Below are 20,196 nucleotides of genomic sequence, written 5' to 3'. Positions count from 1 at the left end.
ATACATGGCGTACAGTGTGCAGTTTGTCATTTAAGTCATATGCTGTTGCTCCTCTTTCCTTATGGCATGACCAAAACTCTAGAAGCTTTAGTGAAAAATAACCATATTGGTATGCAAATTTCCTTATTCACACATGAATATGGGGGGGAGAAGCTGCATGAAGAGCAACTATTCAAAATATTTGTGTGAGTGTCTATGTATGGCAGAAAGCCAACAAAAGCAGGGACAAATATATGTGACTCAGCAAATGATTTCAAATTTGTCAGCATTTTCGCAAGTCAGTTCCTTGCTTCTTGTGCTACTCTTTTTAATACAAACTAAACCTAAATTTTATACCTTTGAGACTCAGTGATGGAAAAACAGAAGCATTGAGTCAGTGTGTCAGTCCACCTACTGGCTTTGGGAACTGGTTTGAACAGTTGCCCATATAAATGGCCTTTCTTTGCCATTTTGCGTCATCTCCAGCAGGTTCATCTCCATAGCTACCATTGATTCAGAATTTTGTTTATAATTCAAGCTGTTGGACTAGAAGATGAGATCAGTAACATTTGATCTGAAGAAGCTAACTTGTGACTAAACATTGAGTCAAGCCTAAATGTAGTCACTCCTACTATTAATACTATGAAAACAGCGTAATTATGCCATGATCAGGCTTTATTTTCTTCTATCTGGACTAGGGATGAACCTAAAGGACAGAAAGGACAGCCACAGGATTCTCCCCTTTTTGCACACATTCATGAGTTTTTTCAAGCCATCTATTATGGGATCCAATTTACAAGTTGCAGAGGGAAAGCTATGAAAGAACTCTAATTATCCTTTCCTCTTCCTCACATCCTTATTGACAAAGCCAATTTAATAACTAGATGACTGGTTGCCAGTGCCTCTCTTGACTACAGATTTTTGAAATATTCATATGTCCCTATACATCTGTCTATATAGCACAGCCTGCACAGTCCTTTTGTAAGTGACATTTCATGGTGAGAATTATGCCAGCACAAAATCATATGACTTTATGTCTGCTTCAGTGACATTAAACTCATAGTATATGGTAGTGAATGATAAAAAATGTTTTTCAGGAGTTCTAGTCTCATTTTAAAATTTATTTCTAACTACATTTATTTCCAACTAAATAATTCTAATTTATTCTAACTGCATCAGACTGAGTTATTTGCCAGATCTGTCTTACGTGTTAGATATTTTCTATTTGTCTCTGATTCAGAAATACTGTGAGAGCAGCATCTCTCCTAGTGTTTATAATTTTTTCCCCCTAGGTTCTGTTTAATTCATGAAAATGGAGTGGTAAAAAAATGAAGAAAGACAAATGGAGAAAAGTAACCTCTATTTCATTGAAAAGCTTTCAAACCAATTCACTTGAAATTTTGGACAAAGGTTTGACATAACTCAAAGAAATTCAAATGAACAACTGCATTAATGTAGGAAACATGCTGATCGAAGATAAATGACAATAATATTTGTGCTATTATCAATACTTACTTAAGCTCCTGAGAGTTAGCAGCCATAAGGGATTTTAATGTCTTGTCAGCTAATGGGCACCCAGAAACACTGAAAAAAAGAATGATGTGTTTTACTAAAACAGATTTTTTTTTTTTCTTCTTAAAACACCAACCTCCGGTTAACCTATGACTTAGAATGGGAAACAAGAGATGCTGAAATATTTCCTCCTACCAGTGGAGGAGCAGCCAATATCAGGCTATAGTTCTTAAATTACTGGAAAGATATACAGTCAGGACCAAAGGTTTCTAAGCCCCTGTAAAGCTTTGCATGGGGAGGCAGTAGTACACAGAGTCCTTCATTTATATTCCCTATGTGAAGGGCAGGTAGAGCATCTGGTCCACATGCCTGGGAAAAGGCAGAAACTGCTTCCATCCTGCTCCCAACAGGAAAGTCAGGAAATTATTGTTTCAAACCCTAGGTTGACAGTAGGCTATTATGAGGACAATATTTAGCATCCTCAAGTTATGTTAGCCAATCTATGAATTTCAAAGTAATTCATAGACATATCTGGAGAAATCACAATACAATTTCATGAATGAGAATCTGTCCAGACAGTGCTTGTCCACTCAGGGAAACAGAAACTTTACCAAATGGCTTATCTACAGGTCTCTTCTAAGAGATGAAGCTACAGTAATAAGCATTTGCTCTTTAACTCCATCAGTCTATTGAGCCCAGATGTCTACAAAACCAGGAAAACCAGCTACATTTCTGTATTGATTTTTTTCTCCAAATTACTTTTGAACACTTATCAAGGATAAGTATAAAAAATGTTGAGAGATTACAATAGCTAAAAGTAGCTCTATTTCCTGCTTCAGGCTTCCTGTTGTTTCTTACCTGCGGTGTGAGGCATAGTTTCCTGTTACATGACCGCTACCGTCACATCCTGGAGTTGGGCAGCTATGCAAAAAAGATGCAATGAGAAATTAGAGTGTGTATAACACACCGCATAGCTCACCCTACCCTGCTGTGAAGTACGTAATAATCTTTAGGGCAATCACAGTCTTCATTATGCATCTCAACACTATCATGACACTACAGAAAACTAGCAAAAATTCTATGACATCTCTAGTTTTAGTTGAAACAGGTGGAAAAAAGTTTTCCTCTTTCCACCAAATCTTATTTTTAATCTAATAAGGTCAAAACATTTTTTTTTTTTTTTTTTTTTTAGTCTATATAATGTGACATCACCATGTTTTGTGTAGACTTTTTGGTTATGACTTGGGTTCTTAAAGGACAGTTCCATTACTGATAACAAAAATTCTTAAATTTTAGGGATGAAGTTTCTGATCTGACCTACTGTTTAACACTGTCCAGAGAACAGTTATGACCAAAATAATTCCCTTGACTTCTGACTAAAATAAGGCACCTTCTTCAGAAACACATAAAATCTTTATTTGCTGAGATAAGTGAGAAGTGAGGTACTACAGCTGCTTGCAGAACAGAAAGTATGTCAAGGTAACACAGCTGAAGTTCAGAATGAGCACGAAAGTTTTCCAAGGTGTTTCTCAGCAGAACTGAGAGGTGATACAGAGGTGATATACATTTAACACAACAAATATGTCCCTGGAGAAGATGTTATAGCTTCTGTTTTTCCTCAGCCTCTTTTCAGTTCTGGCACTGAACTAATTTATCAAATTGGGATACAGTCCTCTGCAAAAGGGCGAAGATATCAAGAAATGTAATTGGGGGATGGAGGATGGAGGGAGAAGGGGCAGGTGAATTAAGTATACCTTTCTACAGCATTTTACAACACTAACATCAAAACTTCAGAGTCACCTTATGAAGGGTTGTGTCTTCTTTCACTGGGCTTATGGATAAGAGAGGAAAGCAGAAACTGTACAAAGACTTTTAGCTGACACTCCATAGTAATGAATAGGGATACCTGAGATCCTCACCTGGCTATGTTCTCTGAGCTGGCAGAGACAGTGCTAGAAAGTTTTTCAAATCTCTAAAGAAACCTTAGGAAGACGTTAGCCTCATTTTCACAGCCCATTTCAACCTGGGCAATGCAGTTATGGGCAAGAGAATCAACATGGAAAAATAGAAAGCATATGCTAGGATGTGGCATTTATAAATTAGTTCACTGCAATATGTTGGGAAATTTTTCTCTGCAAGTGCTTATGTCATTTTAAAAACTTCCTCATGATGGAGCCACCTGTATTGAATTGTTCTGTATAAGTCCTGAGTTCAATTGGATCACAGAAATGCAGTCTGATCCCTATATTACCTGTAGATTTTTCTAATAAATTAAAACTATTACGTATTCAGTTTTCTGGACAGCTGCATTTTAGACACTTGTTTCTACTCATTGTTTAAAAATAATACAATAAAACCACTATACACTGTTCATTGTCCTAGTAAATACTCTGGGTATTATTACTTATTTTTTTCAGGCATCTCAAAACAGGTCAATATCACAATGGAATAAATATTACAAAAGGAAAGCCACTAGTCTTCAGCAAATAAACTCTTGGTGATTTTTTATGCATTTGTTTTAGAAGGGACAAAACAAATCTGACCTGTAGCAATTTAGGTCATGAACTGCAACTGCAGATAAATTGTGGAGAGTAGACAACATGCAGACTGCATGGTACAAGCAGAAAGCGTCACACTTTGCAGCAGCTTGCCTCAGGGAAATGTAATTTCTAGAAACAGAAGTGGATCTAATTGATTCAGTGCCTCTGAGTTTGCATAGCAGGACACAAGGTGACAGGATGCAGCTCACGTTTATAGGTGAGCCTACAGTGACACATTAGGGACTGTCATCACTAAGCAATACAGAGCACACTTTATACAAGACCTACTCTGGTCTGGGACAGGAAGAAAAGTACACTAAATGATTGCAAACTCCTAGTTGACTACTGCAGTGGAAACATTTTATGGATATAAAAAGGTGTTGATGTGAATCCGAAAGGTTTTGAAAAGAGCCTAGATGGGATTTTGAAAAGTGACCTGTGTTATGAGCTGACTGGGACAATTTTAGTGAAAGAATTCTAAACTGAAACATGCTGTTGCATGCAGAAAGTTTGAACAGAATTTTCCTGTTTTCTTTGCAGTTTTAGATAGTAAGGTTTCCAAGCTTAAGATGGAGCAAATGAATCTCTCTACTTGGGAAAAGAGTATTAGCCTGTCCTCCCAGAGTGTGTATTTGTGCATCCATTGGATTTTCAGCAGGACAGAATAACTCTGCTTTGAAGGAAGCAGATGAAGGACTTGAATATGGATTTCATACAGGTTGGAAACCCTGGAGCAGCTCCTGTCTTGTGATTTATCTTTTTACGAACTTTGTACATTTCCCTTCTGAGAAATCCTCAGCACTTTCTCAGTAAACTCTCAACAGTGAATCTATAATGACGATTAGTTTATTTAGTTATCTAAGCATTAGAACAGCCTATCTGTAGCACACTACAAAACTACGTGTTTTGTAGAAGGAGCTGTTGCCCATTTGTTACCTGTCTATCTGAGGAATAAAGAGTCATACCTGGTGTGACATTAGTCACGAATCTGTCCAAATCCCCAGGCCTACCTTGGCTAATTTCAGCTCCAGACCTCATGTCTACTCCATTGCATAGACATAACAAGGAGCTAACTGCCTGTAGTGAAGTGTCATGCAAGTCTCGCTGCTCAGCTGCTGCAAATCTACTCCAAATCAGCACTCAGAGCAATGGTATAGCCAGTCTTTAGCAGGGCAGAGGAAAATATGGCATTTTTTGTGACTCACGTGATGAGTTCCTTTTTGAGATCTCTTGAATGGAGCTTGGGTTTAGGACTTGGTATGGAGACTTCTCCTGGATACTTCTTTTCCTCCATGTTTTCTGGAGAACTTACTGGATCTTTCTGAAATATGAGATGAGAATGTGACAAAAGGTTTCACTCTTCGTGACCCCCCTATATATTCAACAATTTGCTGTGGCAAGAAGGGAACCTCTTGGAAAACATTTTTTAAAAGGTCTTAAGAAACAATAGAGAGAGATTAAGAAAGTTTAGTGTATCACAGTTTCGGGTTCTCATAGGTAGACTTTTAAAAACATTGTGGAAGTATTTCTGAAGGCAGATGCTGGCTTAAGCCATACATAGGGAAAAATGGAGTTTGATATATAAAATGGTGATAAAGGCCAAAGAAAAATACATGGAGAAAATAAAGGTAGTTGTTGAATCGAGCAAGACTTCAGCCATTATTTTTTTTGTTTGTTTGTTTGTTTTGTGCCATTACATCACCGAGTTTTGTATACAGTTGAAGTGAGTACCGTTGCACTGTGAATTACAGAATTTAAAAAAAACCCAAACCTATTTACATAAACATATGTAAATGCAAAGCTTTTTAGGTCTGTAGAATGGAATGACTTCTTATTCAAAAGTAGATTCTTGTTAAAGTAAAAAACATAAAAACAAAACCACATTGAAATTTTCTTAGTGACAGATTGCTAAGAGTAATTCTTGATTTCTACTGTTTGTAGATTAAAATCATCACTGCTACAGTGCTGTTTGGTGGATGATGTGGGCCATAAGCATTCACTCCCTTGGGAAGGTATTTTTGAAATTTGGAGTCCTGAAAGGAAAATGTTTTTGTTTTCTGAAAAGTCTTCTTTGATCACTTCAAAATAGCTTGGTTTATACTGTTTTGAGAATTAATGCCTTCAATTTTTATTATTTTTATGAAAGATAAGTACTTCTATTCTGGAAGGATGCTCTGTGGATATTATATCATTCAAGAATTCTCCAAAGCCCATAGCATCAATTATCAAATTTCTATTAATCCCTTCTGGGGCTTCATGTTGGTTTTGTGACTCTGTTCCAGCGCTCAGGTATCACCCAGAGATTACCCTCTGCAGGAGCAGATACTGCTACCTATGTTTGAGAGGAGAATCTCCCAGCTCCTGCTAAACTTATGGGGCTGGTGCCATAGAAACTCTGGGCTTGTACAGCTGACGAACATGCCAGGACAGAGAGGTAAGGATGTCTGCAGAGCTGTTAACACAGAGCGGAGGGCTGAGAAGAATCTGGACTGAAAATGGAGATTCTGCCTAACGGGACTTGTAAGCTCCGCGGGGGTGTTTCTTCTGATAAAGCTTCCATATGGTCTTCAATTCTGGCAGCTCATCTTTGCCTGTTTGGAGACTGGATCCTCAATATGACTTCCTTCTGCTTTCTGCTGCTGGCTACCTACTACCTACTGAAACTCACACTACACATACGTATAGAACCCATGCCATATTATTGCTATATCAATTACTACTGATTTTTGAAACCACATTTGTGGCGTTAGTTTGTTTGGGAATAATCTAATCTGCTATAAATATAGAAAGCAAAAATATGTATATTCAGCTTTTCTAAGTACTCTTTCATAGTAATTATTAAATAATTATTTTAAATCAAAAACCAAAAACCCAAACCAACGACAATGAAACCTCAAATGAACAAAAAAAAAATCCAAAACGAAACCAAAAATCAACCCTGATATATTTCAGGCTTTTAGAATTTCATTTCTAGTGCAAAACTTCAGATAAGGAGTAAGAGATAAAATTAAAAATAATGAAAGGTATTGTTAAAGTGCTAGAACAAAAATCATAAGTAGTTGAAAGTCCTCCAAACATGGAAACTAAAATGCTAAAAAACAAAAGTGAGAAAACTGATGTCAGCTTTGTTCAAGATTGAAGAAACCTCAAAAACTGTTTTCTAACATTGAGTTAAATCCTGGTTCCAGTGACATAGGAGGGTGTTTTGCCACTGCAATCGCAGAATGGGGATTTGAGTTCCTGACTCTGTCTACAAGTCTTTCTCATATACATGTAAATGCAGGCTCATACAGGGATCATCACCACTGTAAGTCACTGTAAAATCAAAAGCTCTCAAAAGAAGCAACAAAGTAGCGACCATCTGTTACCAGCTGGAGGGGTTCAGATGCCAAAATAACTTCAAAAACCACAGGTACAATGTTTTCCACTTCATGTAATAGAGGTTGAAAAAGGCTGGCTTATCAGCTTCCTCTCTGACAACTAACTCCGACAGGCTACATCTGTATCACCGAACTGATGACCAGTGTTGTGTTTCTAAAAATTTAGTGCATGCCTTAGCTGGGTCCTAACTATGTATCAAGACCAGGCACACATCAGCCTCTTCCACTTCTTGTCAAAGGTACAACTGAGAGGAGCCTGGACCAGAGGGTGGTGGAAAGACCACTCTGGCACTCTACTGGAATCCTGAGCTGTGTGATGTACATCAGGATGCACCTATGGCAAACAAGAATAGACATAACTGTTTGTGCTGCAGGGCATATTAATATTTTTCTATATATAGCTTGTGTTCTTTATCTCAACTGAAAGATATCTCTTGATCTTTTAATAGTGATGGACCAGAGACTTGTGTGTGTGACTATTCATCATGTCACTGTCTGAAACCTGCTGCACAGAGAAGACTGATTGAGAATTATACATATAAAGGCTCGACAAAATTCCAGACATTGCACTTCACAGCTTCATTTAATGATGTTTTACTGAATCATTTAACAAAAACAAGACCGCAAGATGAAGGCTTACATGAGTAAATCTACAGACATAACTATAACTGACACTAGAGGGTTTAGAATGGAAATGTTTTCATTTTCTATCTTGGAAATAATATTTTTTTTTCAAATTCTAACTGTAAATTTCCTGAAATTACTTACTAGGATTTGTAATGTTTTTAAACCAACAGCTATACACACACATACACAAACTTCTACAATTTCATAATAACTGCTCCTCTGAAAAAGAAAAATCTAATAAGGATTAAAGTGCGTATGCAGTTCATTTCCTGTGTAACATCCTTTAGTATATTTCCCAGGAATGAGGGAGACATACAGACATTTAAACAGGTGATTTCTTCAGCATTGTCTTAGCACCTTGTGGAACAGTTGGTATTATTCAAGCAGCGTGAAATCTTCAGATGTGCAGAAGCTGCAAAAGGAAGATAGTTCAAAGGGAATGTAGGAAAAGAAATACCAAAATTCTGCCTTTCTAAGACCTTACATCAGTGCATGTGGTACAAAAGGGGCTGTGTCTGTCTGAAATGAGTAGATCAGACCTAAAGACCAAACGTTTTTTCATCCTCCATGCTTACGACTGAGCGTACAGCATTGTGCCTTGGCTTATGTTCTTCTCCAGTGATTTAGCTTTAGAGGGAGAGCTAAGCACCCTTAGCACTTCCCACTTTTGGTGATGATCATTACAGCTAGTCCAAACCTATGTATAATTTTTCCTTTTCTATTTGAATGGATTTATAACCTAGTGCTATTAAAATTATGAAGAATTCCAGACTAAAAGAAAAATCAGAACCAGCCCAATGGGTCCAAACACTACTTTTTTCTGCAAAGAGCATGTGTGCATTCATGCATGCACACTACAGAAAGCAAGCAAGCAATGAAACTCCATTAATGTACAGATGGAAGTTTATATTGATTTCAGCAAAGACCAGAACATAATGGTAACATGAATAACAGATGATAGCATCTGGCACTTTTAACATTTTTAAGCCCTGAAATCTTTGGAGAACTGACAGCTGAACTGACAGCTCTAGTTATTTCTCGGCGTTTTCCTTTTGGATTCAGGTTTTTTGGTTGTTTGGTTTTTGGTTTTCTTTTCCTTTTTTTTTTTTTTTTTTTTTTTTTTTAAAGGGGCATCTGGACAGGCTATTTTGCTAAGAGAGAGAGACACAATATTTTCTGGAAATTACCACAAAAATTAAGCAACTGTTGTGCATATGAACCAGTTAACAATGAATTAGAAATAGATATAATCAGTAATTTTCTTTGCATGAGGATAACTGCCAGTCTTCGATTTGCAAAACTGAGCCTCTGGCCCTGAGAGCACTGGACATGTCAATGCTCCCTGGGATGGCAAAAGCTCACAACAGAGATATGGGGCCAGATCCTCAGTTAGGGACAAACTGCACAGTGTCAAAGCACCAAGTGCAAGAGGTAAGAGTGCCTGGATGTGGATCTTTATGTCCTGTAGGTAGTCTGCTGGTGCCTCCAGCTTCCTGTGCCAGTAAGGGACAGGGAAAGAGCCAGCCACCCATCACAGCCTTGGATGTGGAGGTGCTCCTGCCATGGCTCTTTTGCTGAGCTGAGGTAGCAGGAGGGAAGAGGAGTGACAGGACAGGCCCCCTGCCAAGTTTGTGACACTGATTGATCTCCTGCAGCAAGGTGGGTCTCTCAAACCTGGGTGTACTTGCTCGTCATGCCACATGAACAGGGAAAAGCCTGAGCCCTCAGCCTACTGCCTTGTGTCAAAGCATCACTAAAACCTTGATAAAGGGGACGTGCTCTCATTGCTGAGGTAATGAGCATCATCAGCCCCACAGAGGGCTCTTCAAGACAACCCAGCTGCAAAGAAATGATCTTCTGTGGTACAAGCTGTTTCAGTGGTCACATTATGATAGACAGCCCAGTACTGACAGATTTTTTTTTCTTCATACAACTAAATTATCTTTTCGTTTGCAGGTATTTTTGGAACTGGAGGCCTGGATCTCCTAACCTCAGCCCTAAATAGATTTAACACTGTCTATGTCTTCTTGAAGTTACAATTTTGATATTTGAACAAAAGACAATTTTGTAATAAATATAATGTTCAAATGTTGTTATTTGATATATAAAACGAAATAGGGAGAAAAGGTATTAGAAGCCACGTGAAAACCCCAAATTGGGACATCTCTTAGTCTGCTTCAAAAAGCTATCACTTGTGTATGTTAATAACAAGATTCTGCCTAATTAGTCTTTAAAGGTGCTGGTGGTCCCTTCCTGATTTAAGAAAAATACAAGCAATCCGTATTCTGACAGTCAGACTCAAGAGAAACAAAACAAACAACAAACAAAACAAACAACAACAAACTCGGCTGCAAAATAGAATAAGAAAGACAATAGAAGATTGTGCTGCCTTCTTGCAAAGATAAGATAAACAGACATGAAAGAGCAAAATAGAAACAAAACCGAAATCAAGACAATCATCAAGTTCAAAGTGGCAGTCTAGAAGATTAGCCATAAAAGTTGGAAAAAAGTATTTGCTGAAACTTTGCTTGCTCATCTTTGTTCCCGCAACTGCATTTTCAAGTTTAGGTTTTTATATTTCCTCAGACAATGTGAAAAGGGAAGACATGTCTATACTCTGGTTTTTTCTATGCTCTGTCCATATCAGATTAAAAATACCACAATTGGTGGAAATGATGTACGTATCCTCTTGTGTTATTTGTTGTAATCAAAACCTCCAAGAACTTGTAACAATTTTCTATTTCTGAATTTGTACCCTCAGACTGTCTTCTGGACCACTGGACCCACTAGTATGATATAAGACTTACTGACAGAAATCTATTGAAGTATGTTAAATGTAAAATAAAAAGTTTTCCACTTGAAGAATATTACAGGCAATGTTCTAAGCATGCGTTTAAATGCTTAGACAATGACTTATGTAGAATTGTAAAGTGTGGGTGTGGAAAATTATGTTTTGTTTCAACATGAAATAAACTTCCTTGGTTTGTTTTTGTTTTGCTTATTTTGTTTGGTGTGTTGTTTTGTTTGTGGTTGTGGTTATCTTCTCCTCTCCCCTTCCCTTCCCCCCCTGACCCAAGTGATCCCTATGTCATTCGGGTATACGTGCAACAGGACTGAGCCATTAGGAATAAAATTTAGAAAATACTCTCTAATGGCGGATACCTTTGATTTCCTTATCTTAGAGATTTCTAGGCATTCACAAGTAGGCTCCGAGAGCAAGATTTTTTGAAGTGAGTAGAGTTTCTTAAGCCACATCTGAGAGGGCATTAAAGCCAGCTCAATGTTCACAAACCTCTATCTGTGGAAACTGATTCCTGGATTGGTCATCCCAAAGACCATTGTATGACCACTCATCCAAGGGAGTCACTCAGAAACTGAACAAATACCTCTTTTTCTTCTTCTTTTCTGCCATGGGATTTGCTGTAGTTGATGGGTGTATCCCAGCCTTCCTGTTCACAAAGAGCCTGGTAGAAGGCTGCATTTACCAGGATGCTGCTTGTTTTGAAAGGAGAAGAGGAAGGAGTGGGAAGTGCTGTGCTGGAAGAAGTGAGAGGCATAACTTTGTCTTGGCTTCGGTTCTTTTTCATGCTCAAATCCAGAGTGCCATTTTCATCCACTTCTATCTCAGCTCCCTGACATGCAACAGGAAACAGAGACATGTTTAGATATGGACATGGTGAGGCTGCAGCATAACCATGTGGTGCTTTTAAAGGATAAATATAAATGCACGCTTTTATTTAAATTTATCTGAATCTAAAACCAGCTTTTCGATTTATATCAGTTAATGTCCAACTCTTAGGCAGACTTAAGAGTAGCTTCGGTAATGGTATCCCTGCATCTCAGCTTAAACATAGTAAGTAGAATTTAAATAAGATGCCTCTAAATCATAACCTATACACCCTAAATCTAGTTTTATTTAAAAAAAGTTTAGCTTTAAATCTTCTTGATTTTTTTCACTCTTACAGAGAACTATGACCCCAATTCACAGTTAAAAGCATTAATGCATTGTTTAGGTCATCAACAGCATTACTAGCATACATCCTCCCTTCCCCCCACACCCCGGAAATATTACAACATCTGCATCATGTGGGAGAGGAGGAGGGGGGAAGAAATATGCCTAAAAGAATCACAGTAGGATAAATTTTCACTATGGTTTTGTACATCACCTAAGATGGCATATTGCCTTAATCATAGTTTGACTAGGTGAAAAAGGCACAGGTCTACACTGACAGCATTAGGCTGGGAATCACAGGAGGAACTTTAGGAGGTTCTCCCTGATGGAGACCTTCAGTGTGAGTTAAAAAAGCCTTGCTACCTGGGCAAGTATAGCAAAGAGCAGCCTCTGATTGCAAGGGCGTGTGCAGTTTGGGGAGAGACTCAACTTCTCTCTCCACGCTGGAGTTTAAGACTAGCCAACAGTTTCTAGAGTTAAGTAGGGGAAGAGGTGAAACAGGTGGCTTCTGGAGAAGCACTTGATAGTCTAGTTCTGTGTGTTGCCCTGAATAAGACGGAAAACATTCAAAGACTACAGAGCTAAATAACAATGTCATAGATCTACACATGTAGAATGCTGTAATTAACACTGCTCTGTGTCTTCTTATTATTGTCATCACTACTATTTTTTATTTATGCGACCACAAAGCTCAAATGCCACTTGGGAATTTGCGGCTAGATATGTTAGGTGTTATATAACTGTAGGAGACAGTTGTATAAACCCAGATTGAGACTTCCCACCTTGAGCAAAACTAAATCCCTAGTGAAAGCAAATCACCTAGGCCCTCTTTTGCAAATGGAAATGAGACAGGTATGTCCAGGGGGCAATTTTTTCCATCCTCCTTAGACCTCTTGGGAAGAGATGAGTCACTGACAGAAAGAGTCCCATTCTCTTTCTTTCCATTAACTATTGGTCAGTCATTTAATGAATGAATATAGGGCAATGAAACTTCTCCTTGCTTGAGGACCTTAAAAGTAGGTGTGATTAAACAAGACATTCTTCCTTTGTGCTGAAAGTGTGACATGGCCACCATGGTTGAACTGAAGGCACAAAGCTTCCTTCATGCAGCCTTGTCTTATACCACTGCCAGTGATCACTCATTTAAAGGTAAAATGTGCCTGATAAAATATTTTTAATCAGAAGGAAAATGTTGGTAGAAAATGAAGATTTAGGGCTCAATGATCTCACTGAAGTATCCTGATGCCGTTTTGTATCCATGTGCCTAAGACAGATGCCTACCTAGACTGAAGCACAAACAAGCCATCTGCTTGCCCCTGGTTCAGAAACTCAGGCACTTCTTATGTTTGCCTTTCCTGCATAGCAAAGTTCACATTTTCAATCATACAGCTTAAAGAGAGAGATGTTTTATTATATTTATGGGAAGTAAATACACTTCTAATATGTTCATACTAAGACGCTTTGGTTATATCTTTCTACCCCTTTTTAGTAAATAGTTTAATCTCCTGTGATAGTTTTAAGCCCTGAATTTGACAGTGCAGCTTATCCTGGATAATAACTTAGTAACCACAACATCTTATGCCATCTGTATAATATCAAATACATTTTTATACCAGCATTAATAAACCTTAGTTACAAAAATCCAAGATATTAACTATATCAGTGCCAAGCACACACTCCAGGATCTGACAATACAGCTCTGCCATGATCGCCTCAGTGTTTTTTGGCTTCATAGTTGATATGTAACTATAGCAATGAAACAGAGCTACAGTAATCAAGTTTAATGACCAATGTAAAGTAAAATGCTAAATATTGTAGTTGCTGACATTTTTCATAATAAAAAAACTTGGGTTAAGTCTGCGCAACCAACATTCACATAAAATTCCAGACCTCTGTGACAGATGGCTTAGGAAAGGAAGCCATGTGACTGGGCTGCAGTAGTTTTATAGTGCAAAACCCATAAATAGTGCAGATTCTCTGTCACTGACACAATATCAACTACTCAGAAGGCAACAGCAATAACAAAAAGGACCAAAACAAATCAAAGTCCACTCCTCAATGAAACTGGATATGGAAAAATATCAGGAAATTTATTGTCTTTGAGAAACAGATACCATTAGCTGCAACAAGGAGCTCTGGGTGATAAACAGAACATTTACTAACGCGGATATTTAAAGGTTCCTCAGCACTTTCCTGAAATTCACACAGGAGCTGGGTTGTCCAACATGTACCTAATTCTGATCAGGGAAGGCTGGGTTGTGTGCTTGTGAAGTAGTGTACAGATGGGGTTTAAGTGAGCTCGCAGATGCACACAACAATTAAATATAGTCATGGAAAAATAGCCCCTCTTGCCCATCGCAGGATGGATCACACGTTTACAGCATGGCTTTTTATTCAGATGGTATAAAAGAGCTATCACTTTGCTGCCTTCAGAGCAAACTCCAAATGGCAGAGCAAAAAGAGAGGATAGTCAGAGATATTGCTCCAGTTTTCATTCCTACTCTCATCCCACCCTCCTCTCAATATGTCTCCTTTGCTTGTTTTACCATGTTTAATTTTACATTAATTTTAAAATGGAATTAAAAAGACAAAAATGGCAAATGGCAAAAAAATGCTAGAGCAGAGCTATGACATGCTGACAGAAAATGGCACTTACTATGCTTAGCTCAAATATGTAGAGGCTGTGTTCTCAGTGGAGGCAAGATCTTATTACTGCCGACTCTAGTGCATGTGTGAACAGGCCTGTATTTATCCATTTATCATGACATATTTTAAATATAGCTACCAAAAGAATATAAACTGTTCTGATTCTTCCTTGTAAATGTAAGCAAAATAAGTTTGCAAATGTATCTTGTTATTTCCTAACTTACATGAGTTTGCAGCTATGTAAGTCTTTGGATCCTGATTTTAGTCTTATTTACATTTGCATTTACACTGGTGTAAACCGTGAAAAAAATCCACTGAAGCAATGAAGAAAAATCAATGAGGGTGAGAGAATACACATGGTAATGAAATTCAGGTTACTCTTGTCTATTTCCGCATCAGCGACAGTGTATTCATTCCCACAGGTTTTACAAGCAGCTGGAAAAAGAAATCCAGAGTTAAAAAAAAAAAAAAAGAGAGAAAAATGACTGAAGCATATTTTCTTTATTCCAGGATCTATTCAGTGAAAAGCTAAGGTCCAAGTAGTACTCTGCTATGCATATCTACCTAAAATCAAGACTAATATAAATCTGTAAATCAAAAACAGTCTCTATCCTCTTCAAGTGCTTTGCACTTTAAAGTAAAGCTTTTTCAGCCTCCTTTATTTTATGACATAAATATTACAGAATATTTTGTAGTACATTATTAAGTCTTGTCCTTAAAACTGAGTTACATCAGCTAGGACAATAAAGAATGTTGTTTTTTTGTGACAAATTACTCCTGCAATTTTACGTATCCTTTGGACCATATGATCTGTCACAACATTTAATACTCTGCAGTGTGTCTCCAGTCATGATTACAAGTTAAGCTTTATCTCATGGCTGGGTCAGAAAGAGTGAATTATTGTGTCTGTATGAATCTTATTTCAAACATGTGACCTTAGGGAGATTGTATCATTACATATAAGGGGTTTTGTGTATTCTTTGGCTGGCATCAGCCATACAATTTAATACTAAGTCACAAGAAACATTATCAATGATTTTGCATTACCACTACCAGTTCAGTCTAGTTTGGAAAGCTCAAAAGAACTCCTCAGTTCTGGTATTGGGAGTAACTCTGAAACTACTATCTTGCCATGTATAGGAATACTAATCTAAATGCAATTCCATCCAAAAAAGCACAATCTTTTCTCTTCCCAGCCAATAAAAGTACATGCACCTGATCCTCAGTTCTTCAGGCTTAAATTTAAGCAACTGAGTTCTTCTGCAGCAAATTAAAAGATTAATCTGGGTCAAAATAAGAAAACTTGCAACTGCAACATCTGTGACAAAACCGAAGTCACAGTTTCATCCCAGAGCAATTCACAAATTAAAAAAAGCTAGCCAAGAATGTACTCAAGGAGCAATATGCACAGCAGTATAACTGGATGGTACCTAGTGATATTCTTGGCCAATTTTTCATCCTGTATTTCGGTTTTAAGGTATTTGTAGTGAAGGATTGCCTGACAAACGTGCTGAGTTCTAACTACATTGTAAAAATAATTGATATAATTATCAACATCATCAATATTCAAGAATGGAAACATGACGTATTTTTGTTCAAAACCAGAATTTGAACTTTAAACGTTTTTAGCAAATGTCATTTTTTGTTTTCTTTCAAGTCATAGTGCACATATGCCATTTTGTCTAAACAGGTGGGAAAAACACCAAAACAGTCAACAAAATACTTGGCAAGTAGTAGTGATGAAGATACAGATAAACTGTATTGCTTGCAGATACCTCTGTGATATGTGAATGTGGTGAGGGCTGTTAATAGGGAAGATCCCTGGATGTTGTGATGATGTAGACTTTTACACTGTGCTGGAAACTGCAGGCTAAGCCTTTGAGGGGACTCCTGTTGACTTCAATGGGAACTGAAGGAAGCTACATAAACTGCAAATCAAATTCAACCAGGAGACTGATTTGGGGTACTGACCTCACAAGAACTGGCTGATCAGGATTATATTCAGAGGAACAGTTTACTACAGTCCCAGGTGGACTCTGAATGGTTCAGGTAATGTAACATTGATGTGGTATTAATTATTTTGAAAATGGCATCATCAAGGTATCTGATGATCTTAGCACTTAATGTGCAGCTGATAGATAATTCCTAGAGAAAGTTTAGGATCCATTTTACTGCCAATTTCAGAATAAGTTTTTTTTCTTCAAATTACTTAATTTATAAGTCAATCATTTTAATATTGAGGTATTTGGCAGATCACCTTTGTACATTAGATCTCTTTGGAAGTTTTGCTTACGAATGGATTACACACTGATAGTGTATAATCTTATTTTTCTACCTTTACTATTCACTTTCTTTTTTTTTTTTTTTTGACTTATACTCTCCCTTTTTGACTTCTATGCAAAGATTGTGAGATATATTTGAAAACCTATTAAATTAATGAAATTCTGAACTGTGTTGTAAAAATGACTTTTTCATTTAAGCAGTATCTATGTTTACACAAAAATGGTCAACATTCAGAGTAAAATATACAACTCCTACTAAAAAAGAACAACACTCTGGAGGTCAAGATAAAAAATTTGAGATACAGAAAGATAAACAAGATTACTTCAAGAATACACTTGTGCTAAAAAGTGTTTTGGTGTTTTCCCCACCCATTTAAGCCAGGTGACTCATGCCTTGTGTGAACAGAAAAAATGGCACTGGCTTGAAATGTTTGGAGTTCTGCTTGTAAAACTTAGAAGCACAATATTTTTACAGTTCTGAGAATTGTGTAACATTCAGGGATTTCCTGCAAGTCCAGGAAATCTGCTGTAGTCACACATGCCCTTGCTCTGCCACTACACTACCTCCCACCTGCAAAGTGTCATGGGAGGCTGCCTGATGCTCGTCTAAGAGCAAACATCTTTACAAGTCAGGAGCTTCGATCTGCTAAAGTGTGGAGGATGCTAATCAGGTGTTCCTAGGCAAAGGAATGAAGGAAGGTGGCAAGGGACAGGGCTGAGAGTACGATACTATGGGTCTCTGAACACAGACACCCCACACACGTATTTTCAGACCTGATGAATGTGTCTGCCATCAAGAGCAGAAAAAGGAAATAATTAACTTCCTAGTCCTCTGTTGATGCTACGTTATTTGAGTCCAAAGACTGATTAAATCTCAAAAGAAGTTTTTTATCATCTAAAAATTTGTAAAATAATCTAACAGTTCAACATTTACCTTTGTGGCCGATATCAGCCACAAAACAATTCAGAAACATTGATAAATAGTAGTCTTTGAAAATAGCCTTATTTTTAGCTTCATATTTTAAAATAAGAAAACATGTTTATTGAAGTGAGTCTGTTGATTTATTTCCACATTTTTTTGTTTGAATTCTCTATGATAAAAGTAATAAACAGCCCAAACCAAAGGAAAATGGATTTTCTGTGGTTTTGGCCACCAAATCTGTTTGGGGCTTACTTGTCTGTGTTCTGGCCAGAAGCTAATTTTGATTCTTCTGTCAGATGTTTTGTAGCAGTATGCCCTCCAGAAAGTCTGGCAAAAGTGGAGGCAGGCAGATAGCAAGGTATGCAGGTGATTTTCTTTTAGACTGGATTCCTGGCTGTGAAGAAGAAGTCAGCTATGTGCCCCAAGTGTCCCTTCATATCGTTACTATTATGTTCACTTCCATTCAAACCTTCCCTATGATTTGGCAACTGTGAAGCAGGTATGGAGGAGAAAATCTTTGGGTTATGCCTGGTCCCTTTACTGCTCTTCTCTGGCAAGAAAGGTCTATTGCTGAGGTCAGCCAAAGGCTGCAGCAGCAATTAAATCCAGACATTGGAATCAGTTTCCATTTCCCTGTTAGAAGTCTCTGTTGAAGACTGGTGGAAGCAGCTTTTTGCAGCAGATACCAGGCATGGATCTGTCTTCTGGGAAAGGTTCTGTGAATGATATTTGGGACAAATAGCGCCTGAGTTGCAGGAGATGCATGCTCACACACACTCTAAAGAATCTGCCTCGTGGCACCTCCCTACATCGGCTTCAAGATTCAAGATTCCACAAGCAGAAATCAAAGGCAGCAAAGTAGGAGATAGCACTCTGCGAAGGCCCAAACCTTGGAATATGTAATAAAGCACTGATCTGGTGGTAAAATTAGTGATTCCACACAGAGAATAATTGGTAACATTTAGGCCATGGTCAATGAAGGCTCAACCAAATTGTAGACCAACAGCTGTGGAAGCCACCTCTAGCCGGTCTGGTAGAGCAACACACACTTGAAGAGAAATAGGTCATCTGTCTTTTGGAGCATACATCATGACTTAGAGTCTTACAGCAGAAACAGACCTGCTACTTTGTGTTTTGATAAATATACCTCTTTTCACTCCCCAATGATTTCTTCTCAAGTCCTTGTAATGGCATCCTCTCATCTACACAGAGCTTTCAAAAGTTTGATCGCAGTGGAGCATGTGTGACTTTAATACAAATAATAACAGTGCTCCCACAACCATGGTCATTAGAAAAGAATCTTGTCTATTTTCATCAGCAGTATAATTCTATGTAATGGCACAGAAAATAAGGCTCATAGCTCACACAGTTCCATTTGTAAATCATAAAGATCTGTGAGGAAACGCAGAGCAGAAACCAAAACATGAAAGCCACACAAGCATCTACGATATTAGGCAGCTTTCCATTATGACAGACTTGCCCAGATTATGTCTCTCCAAACACTGTGGTCCTGATTCTCCTCTCTTGCCAGCAGAAAGTAGAATTTTACCAAAGTCAGTTGTTTTTTCCCTCCCTGCACATTGTCAAATTGTCATGAGCTCCAAACACAACAGACTCAATAGGTGTAGTTCTGTTCCATTGCTACGAAAATATCACCTTGATTAATCACATGATTTTTTTAATCAGCCTCCAAAATGATCACTTATGGCAGATTTCAGAGAGAAGAAAATTCCCTTTTCAAACAGATCTCACTAATTATCCACCACAGATTTTTGCTCGATTTCAAATATCCTCCTTTTGCCTTCCACAATACTCCCCCCTTGTATTTAGGGCTCAATTATGAAAAGAGTAACAACATAATTCCCACTATTTATTTATTTTTATCAGAACTGGTCACTACATTACTGAATTTTCTCTGTCTCTCTTCAAAAGAGCATGCAAACAGAAGCCTCCTTTTTGGGGATTTAATGCAGTCACTAACATGAAAGACAGTTTATTCGCACAGTTCAGTAGCTAGCACACCCTCCAGGTTCTTGGACTACCCTACCTTGGCAGACAGACTCTGTGGTTTGCTGGAGAGGATCTCTGCTGCTTCCCTGCAGCGGGTGGAAAGGTTCAGGATAGCAGCAGCTGCTGCTATGTGGGTGTCTTCACTACATTGACCGTAGCTATAAGAGTTGGCATGGCAAGGGCTCTGTGTGTGGGCGCTAGCACTAGGCAGTCGATTAGAAAATTTCACTGGATTTGAAAAATGCTTTGCTGTTGAAGAGAGATTTGATTAGCAATGGCACGTACGAGATTTTTTCCCATTAAATAGTTTTCTTTCTCATGCTACATTTTCATACATTAAAATATT

The 20,196-nt window shown here is 37.9% G+C and overlaps 1 protein-coding gene across 3 annotated transcripts in view; it reads right to left on the bottom strand.

The window, feature by feature from the left end:
• The window catches only part of ST18 (ST18 C2H2C-type zinc finger transcription factor), a 101,813-nt gene that overhangs the window by 14,573 nt on the left and 67,044 nt on the right, over nt 1-20,196 (bottom strand). For all 3 annotated transcript variants that reach the window (XM_071804113.1, XM_071804115.1, XM_071804114.1), the window contains 5 exons: nt 19,888-20,099; nt 11,425-11,670; nt 5,237-5,352; nt 2,350-2,412; nt 1,495-1,563 (listed from right to left, as the gene is read on the bottom strand). In XM_071804113.1, the coding sequence (XP_071660214.1) occupies nt 1,495-1,563; nt 2,350-2,412; nt 5,237-5,352; nt 11,425-11,670; nt 19,888-20,099 (706 nt within the window). The remainder of the gene's footprint in view (nt 1-1,494; nt 1,564-2,349; nt 2,413-5,236; nt 5,353-11,424; nt 11,671-19,887; nt 20,100-20,196) is intronic.

The sequence above is a fragment of the Patagioenas fasciata genome, chromosome 2, assembly GCF_037038585.1.
Source record: "Patagioenas fasciata isolate bPatFas1 chromosome 2, bPatFas1.hap1, whole genome shotgun sequence".
NCBI classification, from domain to species: domain Eukaryota; kingdom Metazoa; phylum Chordata; class Aves; order Columbiformes; family Columbidae; genus Patagioenas; species Patagioenas fasciata.
The sequence above is the reverse complement of the archived record's forward strand: the minus strand, read 5'-3'. Positions and strand labels throughout refer to the sequence as shown.